The sequence below is a fragment of the Somniosus microcephalus genome, chromosome 1 (assembly GCF_052327205.1).
Source record: "Somniosus microcephalus isolate GS21.2 chromosome 1, FLI_Smic_1.0, whole genome shotgun sequence".
Lineage (NCBI taxonomy): Eukaryota > Metazoa > Chordata > Chondrichthyes > Squaliformes > Somniosidae > Somniosus > Somniosus microcephalus.
This window is the reverse complement of record NC_140987.1, coordinates 247,514,807-247,539,696: the sequence shown is the minus strand read 5'-3', so window position 1 is coordinate 247,539,696 and position 24,890 is coordinate 247,514,807. Positions and strand designations below refer to the sequence as shown.

At 41.7% G+C, this 24,890-nt stretch overlaps 1 protein-coding gene across 1 annotated transcript in view; it reads left to right on the top strand.

Moving 5' to 3' along the window:
* cntln (centlein, centrosomal protein) overlaps positions 1-24,890 on the top strand; it is a 477,268-nt gene that overhangs the window by 73,855 nt on the left and 378,523 nt on the right. The window contains exons 4-6 of the mRNA XM_085991655.1: positions 4,130-4,214; positions 12,590-12,724; positions 13,528-13,698. Coding sequence (XP_085847781.1) covers positions 4,130-4,214; positions 12,590-12,724; positions 13,528-13,698 — 391 coding nt within the window. The remainder of the gene's footprint in view (positions 1-4,129; positions 4,215-12,589; positions 12,725-13,527; positions 13,699-24,890) is intronic.

The window sequence follows — 24,890 nt, the reverse complement described above, 5'->3', positions numbered from 1 at the left end:
ATGTTTGTACGTTGTAGAATGGAGCCACACAGAAGAGAGGTACTTGATTACTCAAATATTGTCTGCTAAAGTAACATGGACTTGCAAGGAAACATGAGCCAACACGAAAGACTGAGTGGAAGCATCGGAAACCAAGAAATTTGAGTACAAACAGAAACAGATGCCCAACGGCTTTTGTGCTGAAGTTGATCAACAATCAGGAGAGGCGAAGCAGTGAAGAAAATGGGGCTGACAGGGTAAAGAACATTACTCGGAGCTGCATTGCCAGCATTTAAGCAATCCTTGAGAGAGGGAGGCACCACAACGTAAACAAGCATGGAATCAGTTCCAGATCCGATGATTCCGATATTCCTCTCTTTTCACCCCCCCCCCCCCCCACACACACTACAAGTTACTCAGAATGAGATGTAAACCACCTGCTGCAGGCTGTATCTGGAAAAAGGTTAGCAGAAAGATGGCAATAGGAACGACCCATCTCCTGATGCATCTGCTATTTAGACATGCAGAAGTAACAAGCGGAATGAAAGTTCTATCTAACACGTATCTCCAAAAATATGGTGCGAAGCTTTAGAGCCCAATTGCCAAGCAATGCATCTTTCTCCAGATTCTCTCCTCTCTCTCCCTTCATGCCCTCTCTGAGCTAATCATGTCCATGAGACCCACCTCCTGCTCTCTCGACCCTATTCCCGCGAAACTGCTGACCACCCAACCTCCCTTCTTGGCCTCCATGCTGGCTGATACTGTTAAAGGTTCCCTCTCCTCTGGTGCTGTCCCCCACCCCTTTAAATCTGAGATCATCTCCCCCATCCTCAAAAATAACACCCTTGACCCCTCTGTCCTTCCAAACAACTGCCCCCATCTCCAAACTCCCTTTCCTCTCAAGCTCTTAAACATGTTGTCACCTCCCAAATCTGTGGCCATTATTCCTGCAACTTCATGTTTGAACCTTTCTAATCAGGTTTCTGCCCCGCCACAGCACTGAAACGGCACTTGACAAAGTTGCAAATTACATCCTATGTGACTGTGATGCACTATTCCTCCTCATCCTTCTCGACCTGTCTATAGCCTTTGCCACTGTTGACCACACCATCTTTCTTCAGCGCCTCTCCTCCGTTGTCCAGCTGAGTGGGACTGCCTCGCCTGGTTCCACTCTTGCCTATCCAATCGTAGCAAGAAAATCTCCTGCTATGGCTTTTCTTTCCGCTCCCCCATTGTTACATCTGGAGTCCCCCAAGCATCTAGCCTTGGCCCCCTCCTATTTCTCATCTACATGCTGCCTGTCGGCGGCAACATCTGAATACACGTCCGGTTCCACATGTACACTGACGACACCCAGCTCTACCTCACCACCACGTCTCTCGACCCCTCCACTGCATCTGATCCACCATGCTGCTTATCAGACATCCAGTCCTGGATGAGCTGAAAAATTCCTCCAGTTAAGCCATTGTCTTCAGCTCCCGCCACAGTTTCTGTTCCCTAGCCACTAATTCCATCCCCTTCCCTGGCCACTGAGGCTGAACTAGACTGCTCACAACCTCGGCGTCCTAATTGACCCTGAGTTGAGCTGCCAACCCCATATCCTGTCCATCACCAAGACCGCCTACTTCCAATTCCGTAATATTGCCCATCTCTGTCCCTGCCTCAGCACATCTGCTGCTGAAACCCATGCTTTTGTTACCTCTAGACTCAACTACTCCAATGCTTTCCTTGCCAGACTTCCATCTTACACCCTCCATAAACTTAAGCTCTTTCAAAACTCTGCTTCCTGTATCCTAACTCGCACTAAGTCCCGTTCACCCTTCACCCCATAGCATGCTGACCTACATTGGCCCCTGGTCCGGCAGCCTCTCCCTATCTCTGTACCCAGCTCCAGCCGTACAACCCTCTGAGATCTCTGCTTTCGGCCAACTCTGGGCTCTTGCACATCCCCAATTTCCTTCACACCACCATTAGCGGCCATGCCTTCAGCTGCCTAGTTCATAATTCCTGAAATTCGCTCCCTAAACCGCTCCGCCTCTCCACCCCTCCTTTTAAGAAGCTCCTTGAAATATACCAAGCTTTTCGTCACCTGTCCTAATACCTCCTTTGGCTCAGTGTCAATTTCTTGCCTGATAACGCTCCTTTGAAGGACTTAAGACATTTTACTACGTTAATGGCTCTATATAAATGCAAGTTGTTGTTGAAAGCTAGAAGTATGTATTCCCCTTGCAATGACCATAAAAGGAAGGTGTGAAAGCTGCCTGACCGTGCTAAAAATACAGCAACTGCAGAAACACCATTCATAGCAAACTGTGCATTCAAATCCCAACCCTCCAGTAAGTGGAAGTCAGTTACCCCCCAATTCAAAACACGGCTCTGGCCACAACCCCCTTCCTCAGATGTCGGTTTCTCTTCCATCCAATTTTGTCTGTGTATCTTTCGCCCCCCCCCTTCTCTCTCTCTTTCGCCTCTATCTCTCTCACCCTTTCTCTTTTGCCCCCTTTCTCGCTCTTTTGCCCCCTTTCATTCTCTCTCTCACCCCTTTTCTCTCTTTCGCCCTAATTCTCTCTCTCTCATTCGCCCCTTCTCTATCTTTTGGCCCCTTCCCTATTGCCCTCTTTCTCTCTTTCTATTGCCCCACTTCTCTCTCTCTCTCTTGCCTCCCTTCCTCTCTATCACCCCTTTCTCTCTCGCCCCCTTTCTCTCTGTTGCCCCTTTCTCCCTCATTTGCCCCCCATCTCCCTCGTTTGGGCCCCCTCCACTCTCTCATTTCGGCCCTCCGTCCTCTCTCGTTTCAGCCCCCCCCCCCCCACCCTCCCGGGGTCAGTCTCTCTTTCGCCCTCCAGTTTTTTCTCTGTCTCTCGCCCTACTCCCTCCCACCCCCTTTTTTTTTATGAAGCAGGCACAGTTGTGAAGTTCTGGTGCCTCAGTATGTGTTGATGGATAAGATGATCAGGATAACATTCTAATGGTAAATATTATTAACTCAAATTGCACTTCGGCAATTAAAAGTGACAGCAGTTGTTCAGTCCTATTTTGATGCAGTTTTTCAACTGATAAAAGGGGAATAAAAATATCACTGAGAATTCTGTAGACCGTTACTCAGCAGGAGTGCATCATTACATATGCTACCAAGTTTAGTGTGTGTGATATCGCTGCTTATTTCTGTAGCCTTGAATATCTCCATTCTTGGCTTTACTGTTTGTTAGTCCTTGTTTTGTAACCCATGGCATTTACAACTGCCCAAAGCTGGCTTGGCACGTGAAATCACAAATAACCATTCTTCCAAATATGGTTCAATCTGAGGAGAATTTATTTTACGCAGCGTGTTTTTATGATCTGGAATACACTGCCTGAAGGAGTTGTGGAAGCAGATTCAATAATAACTTTGAAAAGGGAATTGGATTTTTCTTGAAGGAGAAAAGTTTGCAGGGCTATGAGGGAGTAGCAGGGGAGTGGGACTAATTGGATAGCTCTTTCAAAGAGCTGGCACAGGCAGGATGGGCCGAATGGCCTCCTACTGTGCTGTATCATTCTTTGATTCTAATAGTTGTTAACTCTTGGGGAGCTTTCTTGAGCACAAGGTAGTTCTTTTCCCAGTTTTCAAGTTCATTATTTAACAAAAGCTTGGTGCTACATTTTCCATCTTCAAAGTAGTGCCCTCTTTTTCAATTTTGTTGATAACTGAGTTGATTAAACTTGAAGCAGCAAATGATTAAAATTGAGGTGACTTTTTTTTGGCGCAATATTGAACAGAAATGTAAATTTATTAAGGAGCGCTACGTGCTCTCACCAACCAGTGATTATAATCCGAACTTTATCTCTGTTATTCATCACTTAGTTGTGATAGAGCTGAAATTCTGAACATCACTGGGGACCATATGTGTCAAATGATCAATTTACTAAGATTTATTGTAACAATATAACATCTGGCAGAGTCTGATGTTTATTCATATAGATTTGTAAAACAGTGTAGAATAACGTTATTACTCTGAAGAATTAATTTATTACTGTATATTTTTCTATTAATTTTAAAATGTACAGTCCAGTTTTAATAGCCAAAAAATGGATTAATCAATGGAAGATCTAATATTCAAGTGATTAGTACCGTTGCATTCTGACTAATGACTGACTTTTCTCCTACCGCAAGGGAAAAACAGAAAGCTGAAGCCAAGGACAGGAAAGTTTTAGAGATTCTCCAAGTTAAAGATGACAAGATACAAGAACTTGAGCAGGTTAGAACATTGAAGTATCTGTTTCTTGTCTTAAGTACTGGAATGACCACTGGTTACACATCTGGACTTCAAAGGAACTTACTGATACTCCATTAAAGAGTATCTAACATTTTTGTTTTGGGGTATATAGAGTTGATTTTCTTGGGTATTTCACTCCTGAAAAGCCTGAGTCTTTAGGCTGTCAGCCTTGATACCTGCAGGATGATTTGGGCCTGATCAGCTGAATGTCAAGTACAGTTATTTTCACTTTCAATGGGGTAGTTTATTTTTTTCTTAAATTCCGTGTGTTGGGTTTTCATACCAATGAAAATAATAAAGGGTGTGAAATATCACGGAACTGTTGCATGCAGCATTTTGAATGCATTTCAAATCTTAGCCCAATAATGTCAATAAATAAAATATTGTAGCCAGTGATGGCTAATTTCCATGTTTCCCAGATGGAACCTACCATAAGGCTTGGTATTACCACAGCAGAGCATTGCCAGAACTGCTTCATGAACTTGCATCCACATAGCATCTGTGCCAACTTTTAGGGACCTCGAAACACAGGCGCTGTACGGCCAAATTTCTAGGTCATTGACTTTAATCGATACTGCTACACTTTGCTTCCATTTTTCCTTTCTAAACCCCCTTGAAAGTTTTGTGCCCAAGAATATTTATTTACCGATCCTGAATGAACTGTAGCCACCTTTCAGCCACTGATATTATGCCATGATTTTCTGTTCTAAGCAATGATTCTAGTTCTCCAATTTGTATCCTATACTCTGTGCATGAATATCCATGTATTTTAATTTGGATTCCATTGGTTTTGACAGTTTCTCTTTTTCCTACCAACGCCCCCACCCCATCCTGATTTTTTTTTTTACTACTTTTGTCCTGCACAACCTTTCAGCCTGTTAAACTCCTCCTGCCCTATACACCACCATGCTTACTTTCCCTTCCAAGCTGCCAACCTTATTCTTTAGCTTTCCTTTCCCCCACCATATTAGTCTAAACCCTCTTAACAGCACCAGTTAACTTCTGCGTGAGGATGTTGGTTCCCAGTTCTGCTTGGTTGTAGGCTTTCCATTGGTACAACTCACTCCTGCCCCAGAATTGATCCCAATGTCCCAGAAATCTCCCCTTCCCTTCTGCACTATGTCTCTAGCCACTGTTGCACTCCCTAATCTGGCTGTTTCCATGTTGGCCAGCGCATGGCACTGGTAGTACTCCTGAGATTACTACCTTTTTGACATCCTGTTTCTTAATTTATGCCCTGCCTCTCTGAGCTATTTTTGCAAACCCAGAATTCTTTTCTACCTCAGTTGTTCAGATGTAAACCATGATTTTGAGCTGACCTCCTTTGTTCTCCAAGAGATTTCATACCAGTCTTTTGGGTCCCTTATCCAGGTGCCAGGGTGACTCCACACTCTTTGGAATTCACGTTTAAGGTTAAAGTGACTGTCTGCTCCTCTCTCCATTGCATCTCCCACCACCACAGCACTCCCAAACTTAACTCTTTGTCTCTCTCCCACCTCCAGTCCCTTGGGCAACCGCTGTTTCCAGAGTGCCATGACTTGTTCTTGGCTGCCCTCCCCAGAGTCAACCTCTTTGGAACACGTATGACTTCAGGAAACTTCTCTCGGATATATATATAAAAAATTAAACGTTTAAAGTCTAAATAATGGGGTAGAGTTTCCACTCGGTTGCGTAATTCGGCCAAAGCAGTGTAAAACGTTGAGGAACATCCAGCGCAAATAGAGTTTCCACGATCTTTTACGCTGGTTTAAAAAAAAATTGTGCTGGAAGCCGAACCCGCCCACAAAACTGGCCATGCCCCAGATCAAGTTAATGAACATAAGAAAGAGGAGTAGGCCATTCGGCCCTTTGAGCCTGCTCTGCCATTCAATGAGATCATGGCTGATCTTCTGCCTCAACTCCATTCACCGACCCTATCGCCATATCCCTTGATGCCCTTACTATTCAGAAATCTGTGGACTTCTGTTTTGAATATACCCAATGACTGAGCTGCCACAGCCCTCTGGGGTAGAGAATTCCAAAGATTCACCACCCTCTGTGAAGAAATTTCTTCTCATCTCAGTCCTGAATGGCCTACCCTTTATCTTGAGGCTGTGGCCCCTGGTTCTAGACGCCCCAGCCAAGGGAAACATTCTCCCAGCATCCACCCTATCAAGCCCTATAATAATTTTGTATGCTTCAATGAGATCCCCTCATTCTTCTGAATTCAAGAGAATACAGGCCTAGTTTACTCAATCTCTCCTCATACGACAGTCCCGCCATCCCAGGAATCAATCTCGTGAATGTTCGTTACACTCCCTCTATGGCAAGTATGTCCTTCCTTAGGTAAGGAGACCAAAATTGTACACAGTACTCCAGGTGTGGTCTTACCAAGGCCCTATATAATTGGAGTAAGACTTCTTTACTCCTGTACTCAAATCCTCTTGTAATGAAGGCCAGCATATCATTTGCCTTCCTAATGGCTTGCTGCACCTGCACATTCACTTTCAGTGACTCATGTACAAGGACACCCAGGTCCCTTTGAGCATTTGCATTCCCCAATCTTTCACCATTTAGGAAATACTCTGCCTTTCTGTTTTTTCTACCAAAGTGGATAACTTCACATTTATCCACATTATAATCCATCTGCCATGTTCTCGCCCACTCACTGAGCCTGTCGCGATCCCCTTGAAGCCTCTTCACATCCTTTTCACAACTGACACTGCCACTTAGCTTTGTTTCATCAGCAAATTTGGAAATGTTACATTTAGTCCCCTCATCCAAATCATTATAGCTGGGGCCCAAGCACCGATCCTTGCGGTACCCCACTAGTCACAGCCTGCCATCCTGAAAAAGACCCGTTTATCCCTACTCTTTGTTTTCTGTCTATTAACCAATTCTCAATCCATGCTAGTATATTACCCCCAATTCCTTGTGCCCTAATTTTGTTCACCAACCTTTTGTGTGGGACCTTATCGAAGGCCTTCTGAAAATCCAAATATACTACATCTGCCGGTTCCCCTTTGTCTACTCCACTAGTTACATCCTCAAAGAACTGTTTGTCAAACAGAACTTCCCTTTCATAAATCCATGTTGACTCTGCCCAATCATACTATTAGTTTCTAAGTGCCCAGTTATTGCATCCTTTATAATAGATTCCAGCATTTTCCCAACTACTGATGTGAGGCTAACAGGTCTATAGTTACCCGTTTTCTCTCTCCCTCCTTTCTTAAATAGCAGGGTTACATTTGCTATCTTCCAACCTGCAGGAACCGTTCCAGAATCGATAGAACTTTGGAAGATGACAACCAATGTGTCCACTATCCCAATGGCCACCTTTTTCAAAACCCTAGGATGTAGATCATCCGGTCCTTGAGATTTATCGACTTTTAGTCCTATTAATTTTGCTAGTACTGTTTTTTTTACTAATAATTTCTTTAAGTTCCTCATTCTCGCAACACCCTTGGTTTTCTCGTATTTCTGGGAGGTTTTTTATGTCTTCCTCCGTGAGGACAGAAACAAAGTATTTATTTAATTTCTCTGCCATTTCCTCATTCCCCATTATAAATCCTCCCGTCTCTGACTGACTGCAAAGGACCTACATTTACCTTTGCCAGTCTTTTCCTTTTCACATACCTATAGAAGCTTTTACAATCTGTTTTTATATTTTTCGCTAGTTTGTGCTCATATTCCATTTTCCCTTTCTTCATCAATTTCTTGGTCCGTCTTTGCTGATTTCTAAAAAGATCCCAATCCTCAGGCTGACTGCTTTTTCTGGCAATTTTTAAGCTTCCTCCTTTGACTTAATACGAGCTTTAATTTATTTTGTTAGCCATGGTTGGATCACTTTTCCTTTTGGGTTTTTATGCCCTAGAGGGATATATGTTTATTGCAAATTATGCATTATTTCCTTGAATGTTAGCCATTGTATGTCCATCTTCATACCTTTTAGTGTAGCCTCCCAAATGCTGGAAATACTCAGCAGGTCAGGCAGCATCTGTGGAGAGAGAAACAGAGTTAACGTTTCAGGTCGATGAAAAGTTCTGACGAAGGGTCATCGCCCTGAAACATTAACTCTGTTTCTCTCTCCACAGATGCTGCCTGACCTGCTGAGTATCTCCAGCATTTTCTGTTTTTATTTCAGATTTCCAGCATCCGCAGTATTTTGCTTTTGTAAATGGTTCTGTATACTTTTTTTTTTAAGAGTCATTTTTAGTTATTTAAAATCGGTTTGCTCACAGGTGGTGGACTAGATACTTAGTAAAAATGCTTATTTTTTGTGATGAACCCATTTTCAGCTGTTTTAATAAAACTGCACTCTTAAATATATCAAAGAATATTTTTTAATGCAAGGGAAAAAAAAATAAACAATTACGTTCTAAAACATTGCCTGATTGCTCTGGTTCATGGAAGATTTTAAGTTTGTGATTATGCAAATTAGTTTGAGCGGAAACTTGAACCCTAACTTTGCTTTGGAATACCAGCAGATTTTGTGCCCGAATTGCCGATTGCACCCAAAGCGGAAACTCTAAATGAGTCTAACAATGCAGTACATGCTAAGTTAGGAAATATGCGTCTAATTACGAGGCATATAAGGTTGAACAAGCTGACTCCCTCTCCATGTTTCCTTCTTCCCTGTGGAAAAATCCCGTGTGTGTGTGTCTGAGATTGGGAGCTCATGGGCTTGAAAGCTCATCTTACCACTTACTAAAATGGTGTGTTAGTGCTTGAAATTGTGGCACTTGCCAGGTTTTTTGTTTTCAGCAGCAATGTAAGAGTACCTTTTGATCTGTGTGTGGCAACATATGTCCAGCCCACTGTCCTTGTTTTTGATCATTAGGGCAGTATGGTAGTCATATTGTTGATTTTACAGAGTACTTTGCAAGCTTTGTTCATTTTTCAATGCTTTTTTAAAAATGTTATTTGGATAGGTTTTATGTGATGTGCTAAATGAGGTGCTGTGGAATGTATCTATGCAAAGTTAGACCGTGGCAATGCAATTAGATTAAATACCTGCTCAAGTCAAATTGTTTGCTCTTGTCTTATTTTTCTAATTCAGTTTTTGTTCACAATCTGATTTCTGTAGAAAGACCAATTTACAGATGTATGATTGCAGGATGCCACTTTTATTCTGACATGACTCCTGTTATTTCATCTAAGAATTTTTATTTAATTAGCTTTGTGTTGATGTGCACACTAAATTCCAAACACTAAGCTTTTTTCCTGCACCTCTTAACTTTTTAATCCTTATCAACCAAGAAAACCCTATTGGGTTTATAAAATATTACTTGTCTACCTCATTATCTGCATTTCAAAATCTTCGACTCACATTGTCGATCGGTATTAAACTCCCACTAGATTACCGTATAAAATTTGATCCAAATAGGGATAAAACCAGCATTTTCAAAAACCTTTTAAGTAATTCTCCCCCATGGCAATTAATTATGTCCCTAAGCATTACCTTTAAATCTTTTACAGGTGTTTTCAAAATCTCAAAAATACAATTGTGTTTTCCAAGTTACTCAACAAACCAAAGTGAAATGAAAATCATTGTTTAAAATGCATGTTGTACCTTTAATCCCTTCTGAATTGAATGATATATATTTTGATATAATTTATTCCATTCTTCATTTGAGTAAAAGAAAAACTGGAATTACCCCCAAATATATATATAATATTAGGTTGCTGTAAGTTGAATGGCATATTGATCACAATCAGATTGAACCTTTTGGTTAACTTGTAAATTTCAAAATTTCAACCACACGCAGGTCGTAAGAATCTTTGTAATAGGGTTAATAAATTTGTTTGTAATAAATGTTAAGCACATCAGTTGCATAAACTGATGAGTGTAGCTTTTGTGTGAAGGAAAAAGTGGGGGGGGAATTAATTTGGTAGATAACCAGGCCACTCCAAATCATGTTGCCAGGTAATTTAACATTTTCAATATCTTTCAAACTATAGTGACATTTGACTCTTCTAATCTGTTAACATTTTGCTTTGCTGTTTAATAGCCTTTGTGCTACATATGTGGAATCAATGTGTGTGTGTTATATGGACAGTAGCTACTTTCCAGCTAATCTTACTCCTTATAACTAGCATGAACTTGGCTCCACGTTATATTTTGATAATTTGTCACACTAGTTTTGATTCTAGATTTGTGACTCATTAGAACTTGAAACATTTAAAAGAAATGTTAGAGGTGGTGCAGTGATGCTGTGCCTGAGCTTCACATGGAGTGGCAGGACATGGATTTCTGTTCATGATCCCTTATGTTGTGCAGCTGAGAATGGTGATTTACAATCTTGGGGAAGCTTTGAATGGAAAATTAGAGGCAGAATCACCTGAGACTGCTTTTAGGCAGCCCCTGGTGCCTGGTTGCACTGCAGCAGTGTCAGGGGCCTGGGAGCAGGTTGTCAGAATAAGCTTGTGGTTGGAGATAGTGTGTGGTTCAAGGTGAAGCAAGAATAAAGCAGAGGAAATACAATAAAAAGAGGGAGATTTGCAGTTTTTAAAAAAAATGTTAATTTTGAGGCTGCAACAACAAATAGGTTGACAACCTTCACCTTTGTATTGCAGTTGATAGATCAGGAAAGATTGTCAAAAGTAGGATGGAAGTACAGTCATTTTTCTCCAGCCACAATTTGTATGTAATATTTATAGTTAGAGTCCTGAACCTCCAAATTATATCGAGTTTAGGATTTGTGAGAACTGTTGGGCAACCTTTTATTTGTTTAAGATAGGAGAAAAACCAGAACAATTGTACATAGTTTTTGCTATGATGACCTTGTGCGCAAATAATACACTAACGAGTTGCAATGCTACTTCTGGAATTAAATTGTTTTAAGGTTCTTATTAAGCTGCTGCCCTTTAAACTAGCATTATGACAAATTATTAGGATAGTATTTTGGTGGTTGCAATTATCATTTTTTTTAAGTGGATTTGTAATATGAGGTCAAATACTGTCATAGAGAAGAAAAAAACGGTTTCACATAGTCATGGGATCGTAAAAACATCCTTCACATTTATAATTTTCCTCATTAAAATTAAATTGAAAAAATATTTAAATATGTTTCTTAAATATTTTATGCCAGTTTTCTCCCTGCCTTACTGAAGGTATTGACTCTTTGTTTGGGTCCAGAGTTCCACTGGTGATAGTTTTTCCTGTTCAAGTGACCATTATTTGCGTGTGAGCATTGACCATAGGCGTCGCAACCATATTTCTCCATGGGGTACAGCCAACCCCAATCTTGTCCTCGCCTGCCATCCACACTTCCAGCAGAGCGGTTGCTGGGTTGTGACCAAGACCTGGAACACTGTCTGTTTTTAGTGCCCTTTGACCCAGGGCTGCCAATGCTAATTACAGTGGCGATGTTCCTTCCTGGATAGGGTCAGATATCTGAGAGAAGCCAGGGATCGAATCTTCAGTATGGCTTAGCAAAACACTGGATAAACTCCTTGACGATCAGGCCACCTTTTATCCCGCATGTTTTTGTATTAAAAAAACTAGTTTTTATGCATTAAATGTGGTATTATTCAGCATGGAAAAAATAGATCTGTTGTTTAGTATTTTGCCTCTATAATTAGTTACTGCACTGCTCTGCAAAGTAGTTCATTGAAAGTGACGTGCTTTGAGTCATTTCTGAGAGACATGATAAAATGCTCTATATTATGAGCATGTTATTCAACAATTGGTTAACATTGAGCAGCCTTCAGACAAAAAACACCACAAAATGTGTAGATTTATCCTGTATCCAAGTCCTAAGTGTTTATATGGACTTCAAATAAATTGTGTTTTAAAATCTGAATTCAGGTTTCATTGGTAAAACAAATACAACAAAATAAGTGTCCTTTCTGGCCGTAAGATATTTTAAAATTTCCTTCTATAGACTAAGAGGAACACATTGAAGCGTACAGATCAGATGCAATTAACTGATCATTAGTAAAACGTGGTGACATAATTTAGTACTTTTGTATGTCTCGGGTGCACTTAAATAGTTGATGAACGTGTTTACTTATGATGTAACAACACATTTAATATACTTTAGTTCCTCCAGTGTCCAGAATTCATCAAAACAGTCACACATAGCTTTTCAATAGCAGAATAAAGATAATTCCCTTATGTTTTAGGGAAGAGTTTCATTTTTGAACACTTTTTTCAAGCAAGCCGCACAAACTTCAGTTCTGTGCTGTATCAATTTACATTTGAAGGTGTCAGCAGCACATAGTGTCACAGACCCACTAACTCTTACCAAGGGCAAATCTGATTTGAAAAAGCTTGTTCTTTAATTATTAATTTTTGAGTAATATTATGACTGTCATTAGTGAAGCCTGATCTCATTTTAAAATGCTCCCATGTTCTTTTTAATGTTCTCAAACAGCAGGTTATATGCCAACAGAAGGAAATAAACAACTTAATTCAGCGGAAAATTGCTGTAGATGACAACATTATATTAGTGCAGAAGGAAGTATCCGATTTGAAAGAAAAACTCAAGACTAAGAGCCGCGATTATAAGGTACAGTGGCTCGTGCATCAAAACCAACCAGTTTCAAGTTTTGGGAGTTTTTTTTAGCTCTTGCAATTAACAGTGTACTATGCAACCATGTTTTCACCGTCAGTTTGCTGTCTGTTTTAACAGGAGTTGTCCACATCACAGTATAATGATTTTGGCCATTGCTCAGAGTTTTCAGTAGAATTTATTCTTGTTTAATTTGTATTCGAAAATGTTTGAGAACAGTTCCTATCACAGATTTGGCAAAATCTTTGTTTTGTCCCAGTCGCTGACGTTGTAGCTGCTTTGTGACATTTTAAATGACATGCTTAAAGGGAAAGTGCCTTAGGCCTTGAGGCACTTTAAAGCCTTGTGGTTTTATGCTGTGTGCAAAACTCTGAGAATGCATCTTAAAAGCTAAGAATCTTACCCTTATAACTTTCTAGATAAATAGTTAATGATGGAAACGGAGCAAAGAAATAGGAGTGTGAAGATGTGGCTTCTCCTAATTAGATTCTGATGGGACTTACATTATTAATTGATAAGGCCAGTGCCTGAAAGATTGTGTCTTTGTGGGTCTCAAGAATAGCTGGGGACAGCATCAAAGGCAGTTTGATCAATTAATGGGCTCTTGTAAATGTGTTCTCATCAAAGCTGTCATTCAAGTAAAATATGATCATTCTACCTGCATGAAAGGAGACCAAAAGAGCCAACAGGTGACTTCATATGTCAACTATCTAGGGCTGCTGTGTGTACAAAGCTAGAAAAAAATGTTTACTTGTTAATTCTCACATTTGTTATTTGAACTGTTTGGTGCACTTGCACAGGACGCTAAGGAACGTGCTCTGAAGGGCGAGGAGAAAACCAGCCTGCTTCTGAAAAATCTGGAGGAAGAAAAGCAGGGATTAAGCGCACGCTGCTCTGACCTGGTAAATGACCTGAAGAAGCAAGCAGCCCAGTGGAAGGAAGAGAAGTCTGACATTGACTCCAAAGTAAAGGTATGAGAAGGGGCTCTTGGGTAGGATTTCACAAGATGCTTTCATCTGCATTGACTTCATGGAATTTTCTTTAATAACAAGTCACATAGTGGAATGTACCCCATGGGCCTCGTGTTCATTTAAATTCATTCACTTAAAACCCATAGCTTTTAAAAAATTAATACTGTAAAGTGGAAAACCAACTGAAAATATTATATTAGAAATCACACATGTCTCGTTGTTAATATAACATGATCCCATTATCATTTCATCTTTGTACAATATTATTACTTTTAAGGCAATGGAGATCTTTCCCAGCTTCTGAAATCTGTAGCACAGTAACTTTTCCTCTTGACTTACCATATGATTGAACTCCACAATTTACATGCACAAAACTTAATCTTAAAGGAGTACAAGAGCTAATGTTTAAAAGATGGCAACTTTCTGTAGTTTACTCTCAGACTCGTTGCTTTGCAAAGCACAATAAATAATATACTGCGATGTTGTGAGGAGGAGTCGTCTGGTGCTGCATTATTTCTTCCTCCTGAAATGCATTCTAGGCAGGATGACCAAGGTGGGTGGAATACAAAGGGGTGGAAGTTATGCTGCAGATATATAAATCTCTGGTTAGACCCCATTTAGAGTGCTGCGTTCAGTTCTGGGCACCACACCTTAGGAAGGATATATTGGCCTTGGAGGGGGTGCTGTGCAGATTCACCAGAATGATACCGGGGCTAAAAGGGTTAAATTATGAGGATGGATTGCATAGACTCGGCTTGTATTCCCTGGAGTATAGAAGATTGAAGGGTGATCTATTTGAGGTGTTAAGAGGATTAAAGGAATTGATAGGTAGATAGAGAGAAACTATTTCCTGTGGTGGGGGAGTTCAGAACAAAGGGGCACAACCTTAAAATTCGAGCCAGGCCATTCAGGGCTGATGCCAGGAAGCACTTCCCCACACAAAGGGGAGTGGAAATCTGCAACTCTCTCCCTAAAAAGCTGTTGAGGTCGGGAGTCATTTGAAAATTTCAAAAATTAGATTGATAGATTTTTGTTAGAATAGGGTATTAAGGGATAAGGAACCAAGGCGGTTAAATAGAGATAAGATACAGATCAGCCATGGTCTAATTGAATGGCGGAACAGGATCGAGGGGCGAAATGGCCTACTCCTGTTCCTATGTTCCTTTGACATCACGGTGGATTGGATGTTCACATCCTGGGGCATGCAAAAAAAAAAGTTGAATTTTTCATTTGTCTAAAATGTTACATTTTCCTGATTTGTATTTCTGTATTTCAGACACTTTTAATGCTCCATTCCCTTTTTGTTTCCTTTAGGTCAAACTTTTGTAGTTGATATTTATGGCTAATACATGATTGAAATGTGACGATAGTAGTGGGGCAAGAATGTAAACATTTTAACAAGTATTTTACCTTTGGAAGATGGTGCTTGATTTACCAGAACTAATTGCCAATCTTTACTGAGTTATTGGACAGCAAGTGCTGGCCCAACAGCAGAGCATGTGCATTTCCTAATGCTTGTGCTATAGTATTGGCAGAGGCTATTGCTTGCTTGCCTGCCTGTCCTTTGGGAGAAACGCAAAAGAAGAGGGAGATTCTAATTTAAAATAATGAAATTAATTACCAGTTGTCAAGTGTAAACAATTGCTTGCATCACAATATTTAGTTATTTTTGAAAAGGAAGTACATTCATATGTTTTCTTAGTCCCCACAATTTATTTTCAGCTGCATATTGAATTTAGCCTAATTTTCCAATAATAACCGCAAAAATTATATTTTGTATAAATTGAGGAGCAAATGCCAAGTCTCACTCCTGTTAGAAATAATGTGGACTTTTATCTTTCAATTTCTCATGTATATTGTCCTAATTTTATTTATTTTTACTTTTGCCCCCTTTTATTATTTCCCTGAATATATTCTTGTATCATCTTTTTCTGTTTCATGACTTTTTTCTGATAGAGTAACAAGACAGCCATTGTTTAAATTTGGTGGTAGGAAAGTACTAATTATTTTATAATAATTATAAATTATACTTTTACCACCATTTTGCTAAAAATTGAGAAATACAATTCCATAGCTTTTTCTTTTTTGCGAATTCTTATTTCCCGCTTAATCATGTTTCCTCTTTGGTCTTCACGTGGTCTATTTTCTTTTCCCAGTGTTTTTGTTACTGTTCACTTTTTAACTTGGAGATTATGGGGTAGAGTGATTTTCAGCTTGCTGCCTGGGTGTAAAACTGGCCTTAGACGCTGCCCGCTGGAGACACCACCTGTGTGAACATTGGGTGATTTCTAGAATGGATGGCTAATCTGCAGCGCCAGTTTTATAGCTAGCAGTATATTGAAAATCTACCCCATTATATTTAATTTATAACAATGTTTCTGTCACTACAACTGAACTCTTAGACACGTGGCGGGGGGGGAATTGCAAAAACAAATAGATTATAAAATTGAACACTTGTACAATTTGCGCTATTGGCCCAGGATATGGCACACATGCTCATTCTGTTCCCCTTGTTCCAATGCAGTTCAATGGAGATCAGACTTTGCAAGGGAGTCTTAGTTCCCATCTTTCAGTGTGTCATCCCTTCTTACTTGTCTGATGTGCTTACTATTTCTGTAATTTTATTTCATAGAATTGTTAATGTTTAGAAGGTCCAATCCTGCCCATTTCCCAATCCGGTATTCCCTACAAGGGGAAAATCCACTAGAGTAAAAGGAATGTAGGAGAAACTTAGTGTGCAAAACTAAATCATCATCAAAGGTGGAGAGCTTGCACAAGATGAATGATACACAGCTCTGTGTGCATTGGTCACAGAAGACTTCTTTAGCGTAGGAAGATACTGCACACATTCTCTTGGGTTATCTAGGCTCATCAAAGTTTTGGGCAAGAAGTCAAAGGACACCGTCTCTTGAAACCTTACACTTCATGGACTTGCAGGCAGCTAGTTCAGCAAGATACAGTGCTAGTTTTGCCAGATAGCCTTTTAATCAGGTAACCAAGGATGAATTTAGTATATTAGCTGCAGTCAGTGATCGTCCCCTCCATCACTGCAAGTGCATTTGATATATGGACGTCCCCTGCCATAACGGGAACTTGTAGCTGGGGATTCCCTGTAGTGCAACGGATTCATTCAAGCACAGTGCATGGTGGAAGCATTCAATCCAAACACTCGATATCCAGTGCATTTCTGATGTTAGTAGTGTTGTGTATGTAACCTGTTCCACCTTAAGAGAGCTTAAGCCTGTTCCACCTTAAGAGATGTACTACTTTCTCAGGCTGCTGTAGACGTAATACCGGGGGTGAACACACCGGTATATAAGCACTGTGCAGTAATCTTGTATTCAGAATAGTCCCTACCTCCAACCAGTAAAGACCTGTTTTTGATTGTTATTAATTAGTCTGTGTCTTAATTAACTAGATAACTCACAGATTTAACACTGGCGACGAGTCTGATTCGGACCCTGCGGCAGTCACTCCACGGCAGCTTCGTCCACAGCCAGGACGTTGCAGAGAGGTTTCCACCCTCTCCACCCCACTGGAAGACATCCTGACCTCGGAGCCTCCATCGGCGACCGTCAGCTTCTTCTCCAGCTTGGTGGTGGGTAAGCCGTTGTCTGAGCCGGGCAGCGACGCGACAGGCAGTCGACCGCGTTGGCCGCACGAACGGGGCTGGGGGAGCCGGAGGAATAGGGCGCGAGAGGCTTCGAGCGGGAGGCGTTTCAACAGAGCGATCGCATCTCCTGATAAGGGCCGAGAGCCGCGAGAGCGATCGCATCTCCAGATAAGGGCCGAGAGCCGCTTCGGTCGGGAGCCACTTCGCGATCCAGCGATCGCATCCGCTGATAAGGGCCGCACTCGGGCGATCGCGGCGAAGATAAGGGCCGCACTCGGGGGCTGAAGGGAGACGGCGTCGGGGGACGGGTGAAGACCGCCAAGCGCGGGAAAACCGCCATTTTGTGGGCGGAGGACAACGGCAAGAGCGGGAAGCCGCCATCTTGGATAGCAGTTAAAAAAAAAACATCTGAGAAATTGCAAATCTGATAAAGTACTACAATGCCTAAACACGGGAATATTAGCAACTTTGATAGTGACATCGAAGATTGGGCCATATATGTTGAACGAGTTAAAAATTATTGTAAGGCCAATAAAATTCGTGAGGCTGATAAAGCACTAACATTATTAAATTTAATGGGTGCGAAGACATACGGGCAATTGAAACACCTGTTATCACCAGATGAACCGGCGGATAAGACGTTCGATGAGATTGTTACTGTCCTGAAAGATCATCTAAACCCCACGCCGCTGATGCTCGCGGAACGATTTAAATTTTACGACAGAAGGCAGCTACAGCATGAAAGCAATGCTGAATATTTGCTGGAATTGCGTAAATTAGCGAAATATTGCCAGTTTGGAACGGGACTGACAGATGCACTACGAGACAAATTTGTGTGTGGTTTATTTAAACAGGATACACAAAAGCGACTGCTCGAGGAGAATGAGCTGACGCTTGAGAAGGCGGTCACTATGGCAGCAGCACACGAAGCCGCAGCGAGAGGCACGGCAGTAATGCAGCTACGGTCACCGGAGCTCAGTGCACACAAATTGGGTGTGAGTTCTGGCAAATGTTATCGTTGTGGAAAGACAACGCATGATCAGAACCAGTGTTGGTTTAAAAACCAAGAATGTAGAACTTGTGGTAGGCTTGGACATATAGCTAGAGTATGCAGGTCAGGGAAGAAGACCAGCAACAAGAAGTCACCGCAAGGAAAATACGCAAAGGTACACAAGGTGACCGAACAGGAGTCCGATTCAGACGCTAGCAGTAATGAACTGGCTAGCTTAAGCTGTAATGAACTGGCTAGCTTAAGAGTACTCAACGCTGGTAAGGGTGCAGACCTCCAGACAATTTGGGTCACTCTTCAGATAGAAGGAGTCCAAGTAAAACTGGAATTGGACACTGGATCGGCATTGACGGTCATAAATAAGAAAGATTACGGAAAGTTATTCCAACATATTCCCCTACAGGATACGGGGATTATATTGAAAACATACACGGGGCAAAGAGTGTACCCCATCGGGAAAATAGAGGTTGCAGTGGTCCACAAGGGCGAAGACAGTCAAATAATGGACTTATATGTGATATCTGAAGGAGGACCTCCACTACTAGGACGGGAGTGGATTAGGAAAATGAATATGGACTGGCATTTCCTACAAACAATAACGAGTGAGAACTCGGTGAACATAATCAACCCAGACTCTGGAACTGATGATGGTAAGACCAACCCGTGTGCAAAAGACAAAGTTTCAGCACAGAATTCCACTGAGATAGAGAATTCTGAGTCTGTCCAGTCTACTGACATGCACATTTCTGAGGGACACCGGGCTCGAACTCAACTCCATTTCAAACTGCAACAGCAATTAGAACAAATGATTCGCCGTTTTGAGCAAGAGATGAATGCGACGAAAGAGTTCTTTGATATAGAGTGGGAACATCTGGAAAGGCAACAGAAGCAGCTGATGGAGAAAATGGAGCAGGAGCACACAAAACGTCTGATGTCAGAGGAGTTAACGGTCATCCAACTCCTGCATATGCTGAAGGACAGGACTCTGAAATGGGAAAAACTTGAACACGAACTTCAATATTCAAACGAAAGGGGTTCGGAGCTCTCAAAGGTTATTGGAAGAGCTGAGGTGGCAACACAGACTGAGATGACTGCAACAGAGCAGCCCTTGGATGCCAAAAGTACGCTGACTCACGTCAACGTAGAACAACAGACCGCTGAAACAGCTGCTCCGGTAGAGGGATTGAATAGTCCGATCAATCAATCTCCAAAAGAAGTTGAAGTAGTAAAATCTCAAATGAGGTCATTAGTAAACGACTTGCTGAAAGCCCAGAAAAAGCTGGATGAAGAGGTACGCATGAAGAAGTCTCTTCAGGAAAGATGTCTGGACTTGGAACAAAAGCTGGCTAACGCCCAGCTGGGTATGGAGGAAATAGAAGACCCTCTCGCTGGCCTAGATCAGGACGACACCGAATATTACTATGTCCTGTCCTGCCCAACTTGTAACTTCGACTCCCACCATACAGAAATCATGGAGGAGCACCGAAAGTCTACGGAACATCGGGAGAAGGTGGCTCTACTACGGAAAAAGGAGGAAAAGAAGGAGGAACTGCGCATGCAGCTGGCAGCTGACAGTGGAGCCCAGAGAGTCTCCAAGAAGCAGAAAAGGAAAAGTCGAAACAGAAGATGACCCATCTGAACCATTATTACCTCTACCAGATCATACACGTGGTCCCTCCGAACGGAGCCAATTCAGTTCGGAAGTTCAAACTGTTAAATCCATGGAAGGACTATTGAATGAGTCACTCCAGCAATGTGAACTGTTTTCCACAGAGACTGAATCTGTGAACTGTTTTCCGCAGAGACTGAATCTGTGATATGTTACGTTAAACATGAAGTTATATATGTATATATGTTATTACGTTATGTTAAATGGGGGGGATGACTATAAAGCTAAGAAGGGAGGAGTGTTGTGTATGTAACCTGTTCCACCTTAAGAGAGCTTAAGCCTGTTCCACCTTAAGAGATGTACTACTTTCTCAGGCTGCTGTAGACGTAATACCGGGGGTGAACACACCGGTATATAAGCACTGTGCAGTAATCTTGTATTCAGAATAGTCCCTACCTCCAACCAGTAAAGACCTGTTTTTGATTGTTATTAATTAGTCTGTGTCTTAATTAACTAGATAACTCACAGATTTAACAAGTAATGCCATCAGATGTGTCTCCATTTTCCATTGCTGGGAAAACCAGTATATAAGCCTGTAAGGATTCAACGAGAATTAGTTAATGATTAAGAGCCATCCTCTTGGGTGGAAGAGCATCTCTGCTACTGAAGAATATGCTGTAGATCTTTGGAGGCACTAGTAAAAGTCGAGCAGTTTAAAGGGGATGAGTCCCTGAAAGTCAGTGTAAAAGCTGTTTTTTGTTGCAAAAGATTAAGTAACTTGTGGAAAAAAATTGTTAATGATACCACTGCAGAGTTGATCTGGTGGAAAATTGCTAACTGGTTATTGACAGGCACTAGTGATTGATGGGCCCTGACCCTCCACCTTTTGAGGAGGAAGCACAGAACTCTCAGACACCCACTGCCTTGCTTTCAAGAAGTCGAGCAGTTTGCTTTGGCTTTTGGTGATAAATATAGCTGCTGTATTCAAGGTGACCAAAATCACCCAATTAGATAACACTTATAGCAGACTGAATTAATAAATTCCGAACTAAATGGAGGTTTTGTCTTTGCAATCAATCAAGTTTTTCACCCAGGTGTTCGGTGTGAGATTTATATGGATTTCCAGACACTTAACCCAGAGCATATGTTCCAGTTAATTTTGGAAAAGAAAAATATATATGCTGTTATTCCTGGATTTTCTGAACATCATTTGAGTATTGAATCAGAAGGACTTCCTTATCAGCTAAAGCTTTGAGGACTACCTTCATGTTAACCTCTTGTGTAGGAGTCGGTTTGGACAGAAGTTGGGTCCCTTGGTGCACACTTCTACAGATCCTGAGGGGCTGGATTTTACTCACCGAGACACGTTGGGGGCAGGACTGCTACCTTCCGGGTTCTAATCCCGTCCCCAGTGACGTCCGACTCACAGGCGCTATTTTTCCCTGATTGGCCTTGTCAAGCCCGCCCTGCGGGCTTGCTGGCCAATTAAGGGAAAGCCGGTGTCAGATGATGTCAGTTGCTGACGCTTCATCTGCCGGTTTTCTTAAAGGCACATGAACCATAAATTTTTGACATGATTTGACCGTTTGACAGCATTGAGGTGCTGTCAAACACTGACAATCACTCTACACAGGTGAACCCATTCACCCAGGCTCTCCAGTGACTCTCACCTTCGGATGAAACAGATGGCAGCTGCAGGTGAGGGTACAGAAGCGATCTGTCACTTCTCCCATTGAGGTGAGGCCACACAAACACTTCAAAGCTTGTCACCTACAGAAAAATCTAAACACACAAAAAATGAATTTCCCAACATTTCCTTACCTCTGATACTCACCAGTGTCCCATTGTATCCTTCACACCACTTCTGCAGCTGTCATCTATACACCAACGTAACAACAGACCCACAGCACGCCTCACTTACCCTGGCGGGGTTCCCTGACGTCGGGAAGCCCGCAACAGGAGTCTAAAAATTGGAAAAAGCCTCTTAACTACCTGTTAACAAGCAGTTAAGTGGCTATAATCCTCTTCCTGCCGCTAGGAGTCGGGTCCATGCGCAAATCAGGGACCCGACTCCCGGGAAGATTGGTTGAAAGTGGGTTCGGGACCCGCTCCCATTCTTTTTGACTTTCCCAGCAGTCCCACCTCCAAACCCGCCTCCTCGGCTGGTAAAATCCAGCCCGAGGTGTGCTGTTGGAGGACCTGCAAACTTTGCAAGATGTACTGGAAAGAAAGTTAAAAACAGATTGGAATGAGAATCTTCTGTCTGGAACCAATAACCGATTGAAAGATAATTTCATATTAGTGAGATGAATCAAGTCTATCCTCTGGTGTTGGTGGTGAGGGATCTGAGCTAACCTTGTTGGTTCGTTCTGCACTATCACACTTTCTATTAGCCAGTCGTGGAGCTATTGAGCATTACCCTACAGTTGAATTAGTCCTGCCCTTTAAGCTAAACAAACCATGTGGTGGCTAATGGTTTCCATGGTGATGATCAGCGAAAGACGGGAGGGAGAAGATTAAAAATCAAATAAGAAATATTTATATAATATTTATATATAATTTAAAAATCAATTAAGAAATATTGCTTTTATTGCAAGGGGGATGGAGTATAAAAGCAGGGAAGTCTTGCTTCAGTTATACAGGGTACTGGTGAGGCCACACCTGGAATACTGCGTACAGTTTTGGTTTCCATATTTAAAAGATATACTTGCTCTCGAGGCAGTTCAGAGAAGGTTCACTCGGTTGATTCCGGAGATGAGGGGGTTGACTTATGAGGAAAGGTGGAGTAAGTTGGGCCTCTACTCATTGGAATTCAGAAGAATGAGAGGCGATCTTATCGAAACATAAGATTGTGAGGGGGCTTGATCGGGTGGATGCGGGGAGGATGTTTCCACTGATGGGTGAGACTAGAACTAGGGGGCATAATCTTAGAATAAGGGGCTGCCCTTTCAAAACTGAGATGAGGAGAAACTTCTTCACTCAGAGGGTAGTAAATCTATGGAATTTGCTACCTCAGAGAGCTGTGGATGCTGCGACATTAACTAAATTTAAAACGGAGATAGACAGTTTCCTAGCTGATAAGGGAATTAGGGGTTACGGGGAGCGGGCAGGGAAGTGGACGTGAGTCTAGGTTCGGATCAGCCATGATCCTATTGAATGGCGGAGCAGGCCCGAGGGGCCGTATGGCCTACTCCTGCTCCTACTTCTTATGTTAAAAAATAACTTACAGAAACATTTTCATAGCAGTTAGAACTTGATTCAGTTTTGGATGCTTTTGCATAAATACAGTGTGAGGTGAAATGATTACTAGTGATAGAAAGCATAGGAGGGGAATATAAAGTGCCCCCCTATCTAAGCAAGGTTTAAAAAAAAAAGTTAAAAATACCCTGGTTAGAAAACATTTCACGTTTTATTTCACTTTCCTCAATGAAGACCCACTGTTTTGGGTTTTGCACTGACCTGATGTGTAATGAGCAATATTGAGCGGCAGTGGTGTGGATCTGGATGCTGCTCCGAATTGTCTAAGCCTGGAAAATTCAATGACTGGCAATAAGTATTGCATACCTTAATCAAGCTCTGCTTTGGTTGGATATGTTTAGCGTTGAGCCTACTAAGGTCTCTTAACTTTACCTGTAGTTATTTCAGCACCATTCATGGAGTGTGCATGTCATCTATTATTTTTTCCCTATGTGTAGTGCTTTACACTTGTCTGCATTAAATTTCATCTCCCATTGTTCTGTTCACTTACAGATCTTACCCAACTCATTCTGTAATTTTTGAGCTGCCTCTTCCAATTCAATCTTCCCAGCTAATTTGGTTTCATCTGCAATTTTGACCACCTTGTATTGAGTTTCTGTACCATGGTCATTGATGTAAACTGGAAACTGTAGTGATCCCAGCACCAAGCCCTGAGGCATCCCAACCCACTCTGACATAATTCTTATAAATGCATGCTGTCTCCTAACCTTCAACCTGTTTCTTATCCATTCCTAGGTTTTATCCTGAATCCTCCCCAAGTTTTGAGTACAACTAATAGCCTTTTGTATGGAGCTTTAGTCAAAAGCCTTTTTGCAAGTTATCACTTTTTGGACATCTAGTTAGATTTGAGCAGAATATTCATTTTACAAATGATCTCACAGGTCTGTTGAAAGTGATCCCTGATTAATGTACAGCAGAATTCAGTAATCGTCAGCAGATTAGGGCAGAGAAAAGCTTGCACATCACAATATTTGCATGTAATAGGAATTGTTTTACTGATATTGAATAAGCAATTAATTTTAATATTGTATCTACAGCCTGCAGGATAGTGAAATAATAGCCGATAACACGAAAAATTATAATGCAACTAAAAAATGGTGGTTGTTCGCATTATCTGCCCTTGGCTGTAGTTATGAAGAAGTAGAGAGCACACAATGATAGTTGTCTGAAAAATAAACGACAGCTAGAAACTCCGGCAGTGCTGCTCTGAGTTGTTTGCCAGGAGGTGCATGACAGTAATGTGTGGATGACTGATTTCCCCCCCCCCCCCGCCCCCCTCCTCTGAGATGATGTCTGGTCTCTGCTCAACACCTTCTCACAAGAGGGCAGTTGGGACTGGAAGATTGAGCCTGTGTTTCCCACTGTGGTGGTGTTGCAGGTTGGGACTGCAATGTGTTACAACACATTTGATTAAATGTAATCGGTATAAAATATTGAGTAAAGGAGCATAGTTTAGAAGGCTGCTGTTATTGTGCTTGTCACATACATTGTGTAGTATCCAATGCCAAAACAAATACCAGTTTCAGAAATAATCCATTCCAAATAAATTGTTGCTATTCACTCCACACGTGTGGAACAGCAGGCCTCGAGCTAGTTGGTCTCTTTCCATTTGCGAAAAGGCGTTTTGATGATGAGCTGCATGTTAACCTGTGCTTAACTTATTTCTTAGCAAGTGGAGCTTCTCTAACAAAAAGACTCCAACC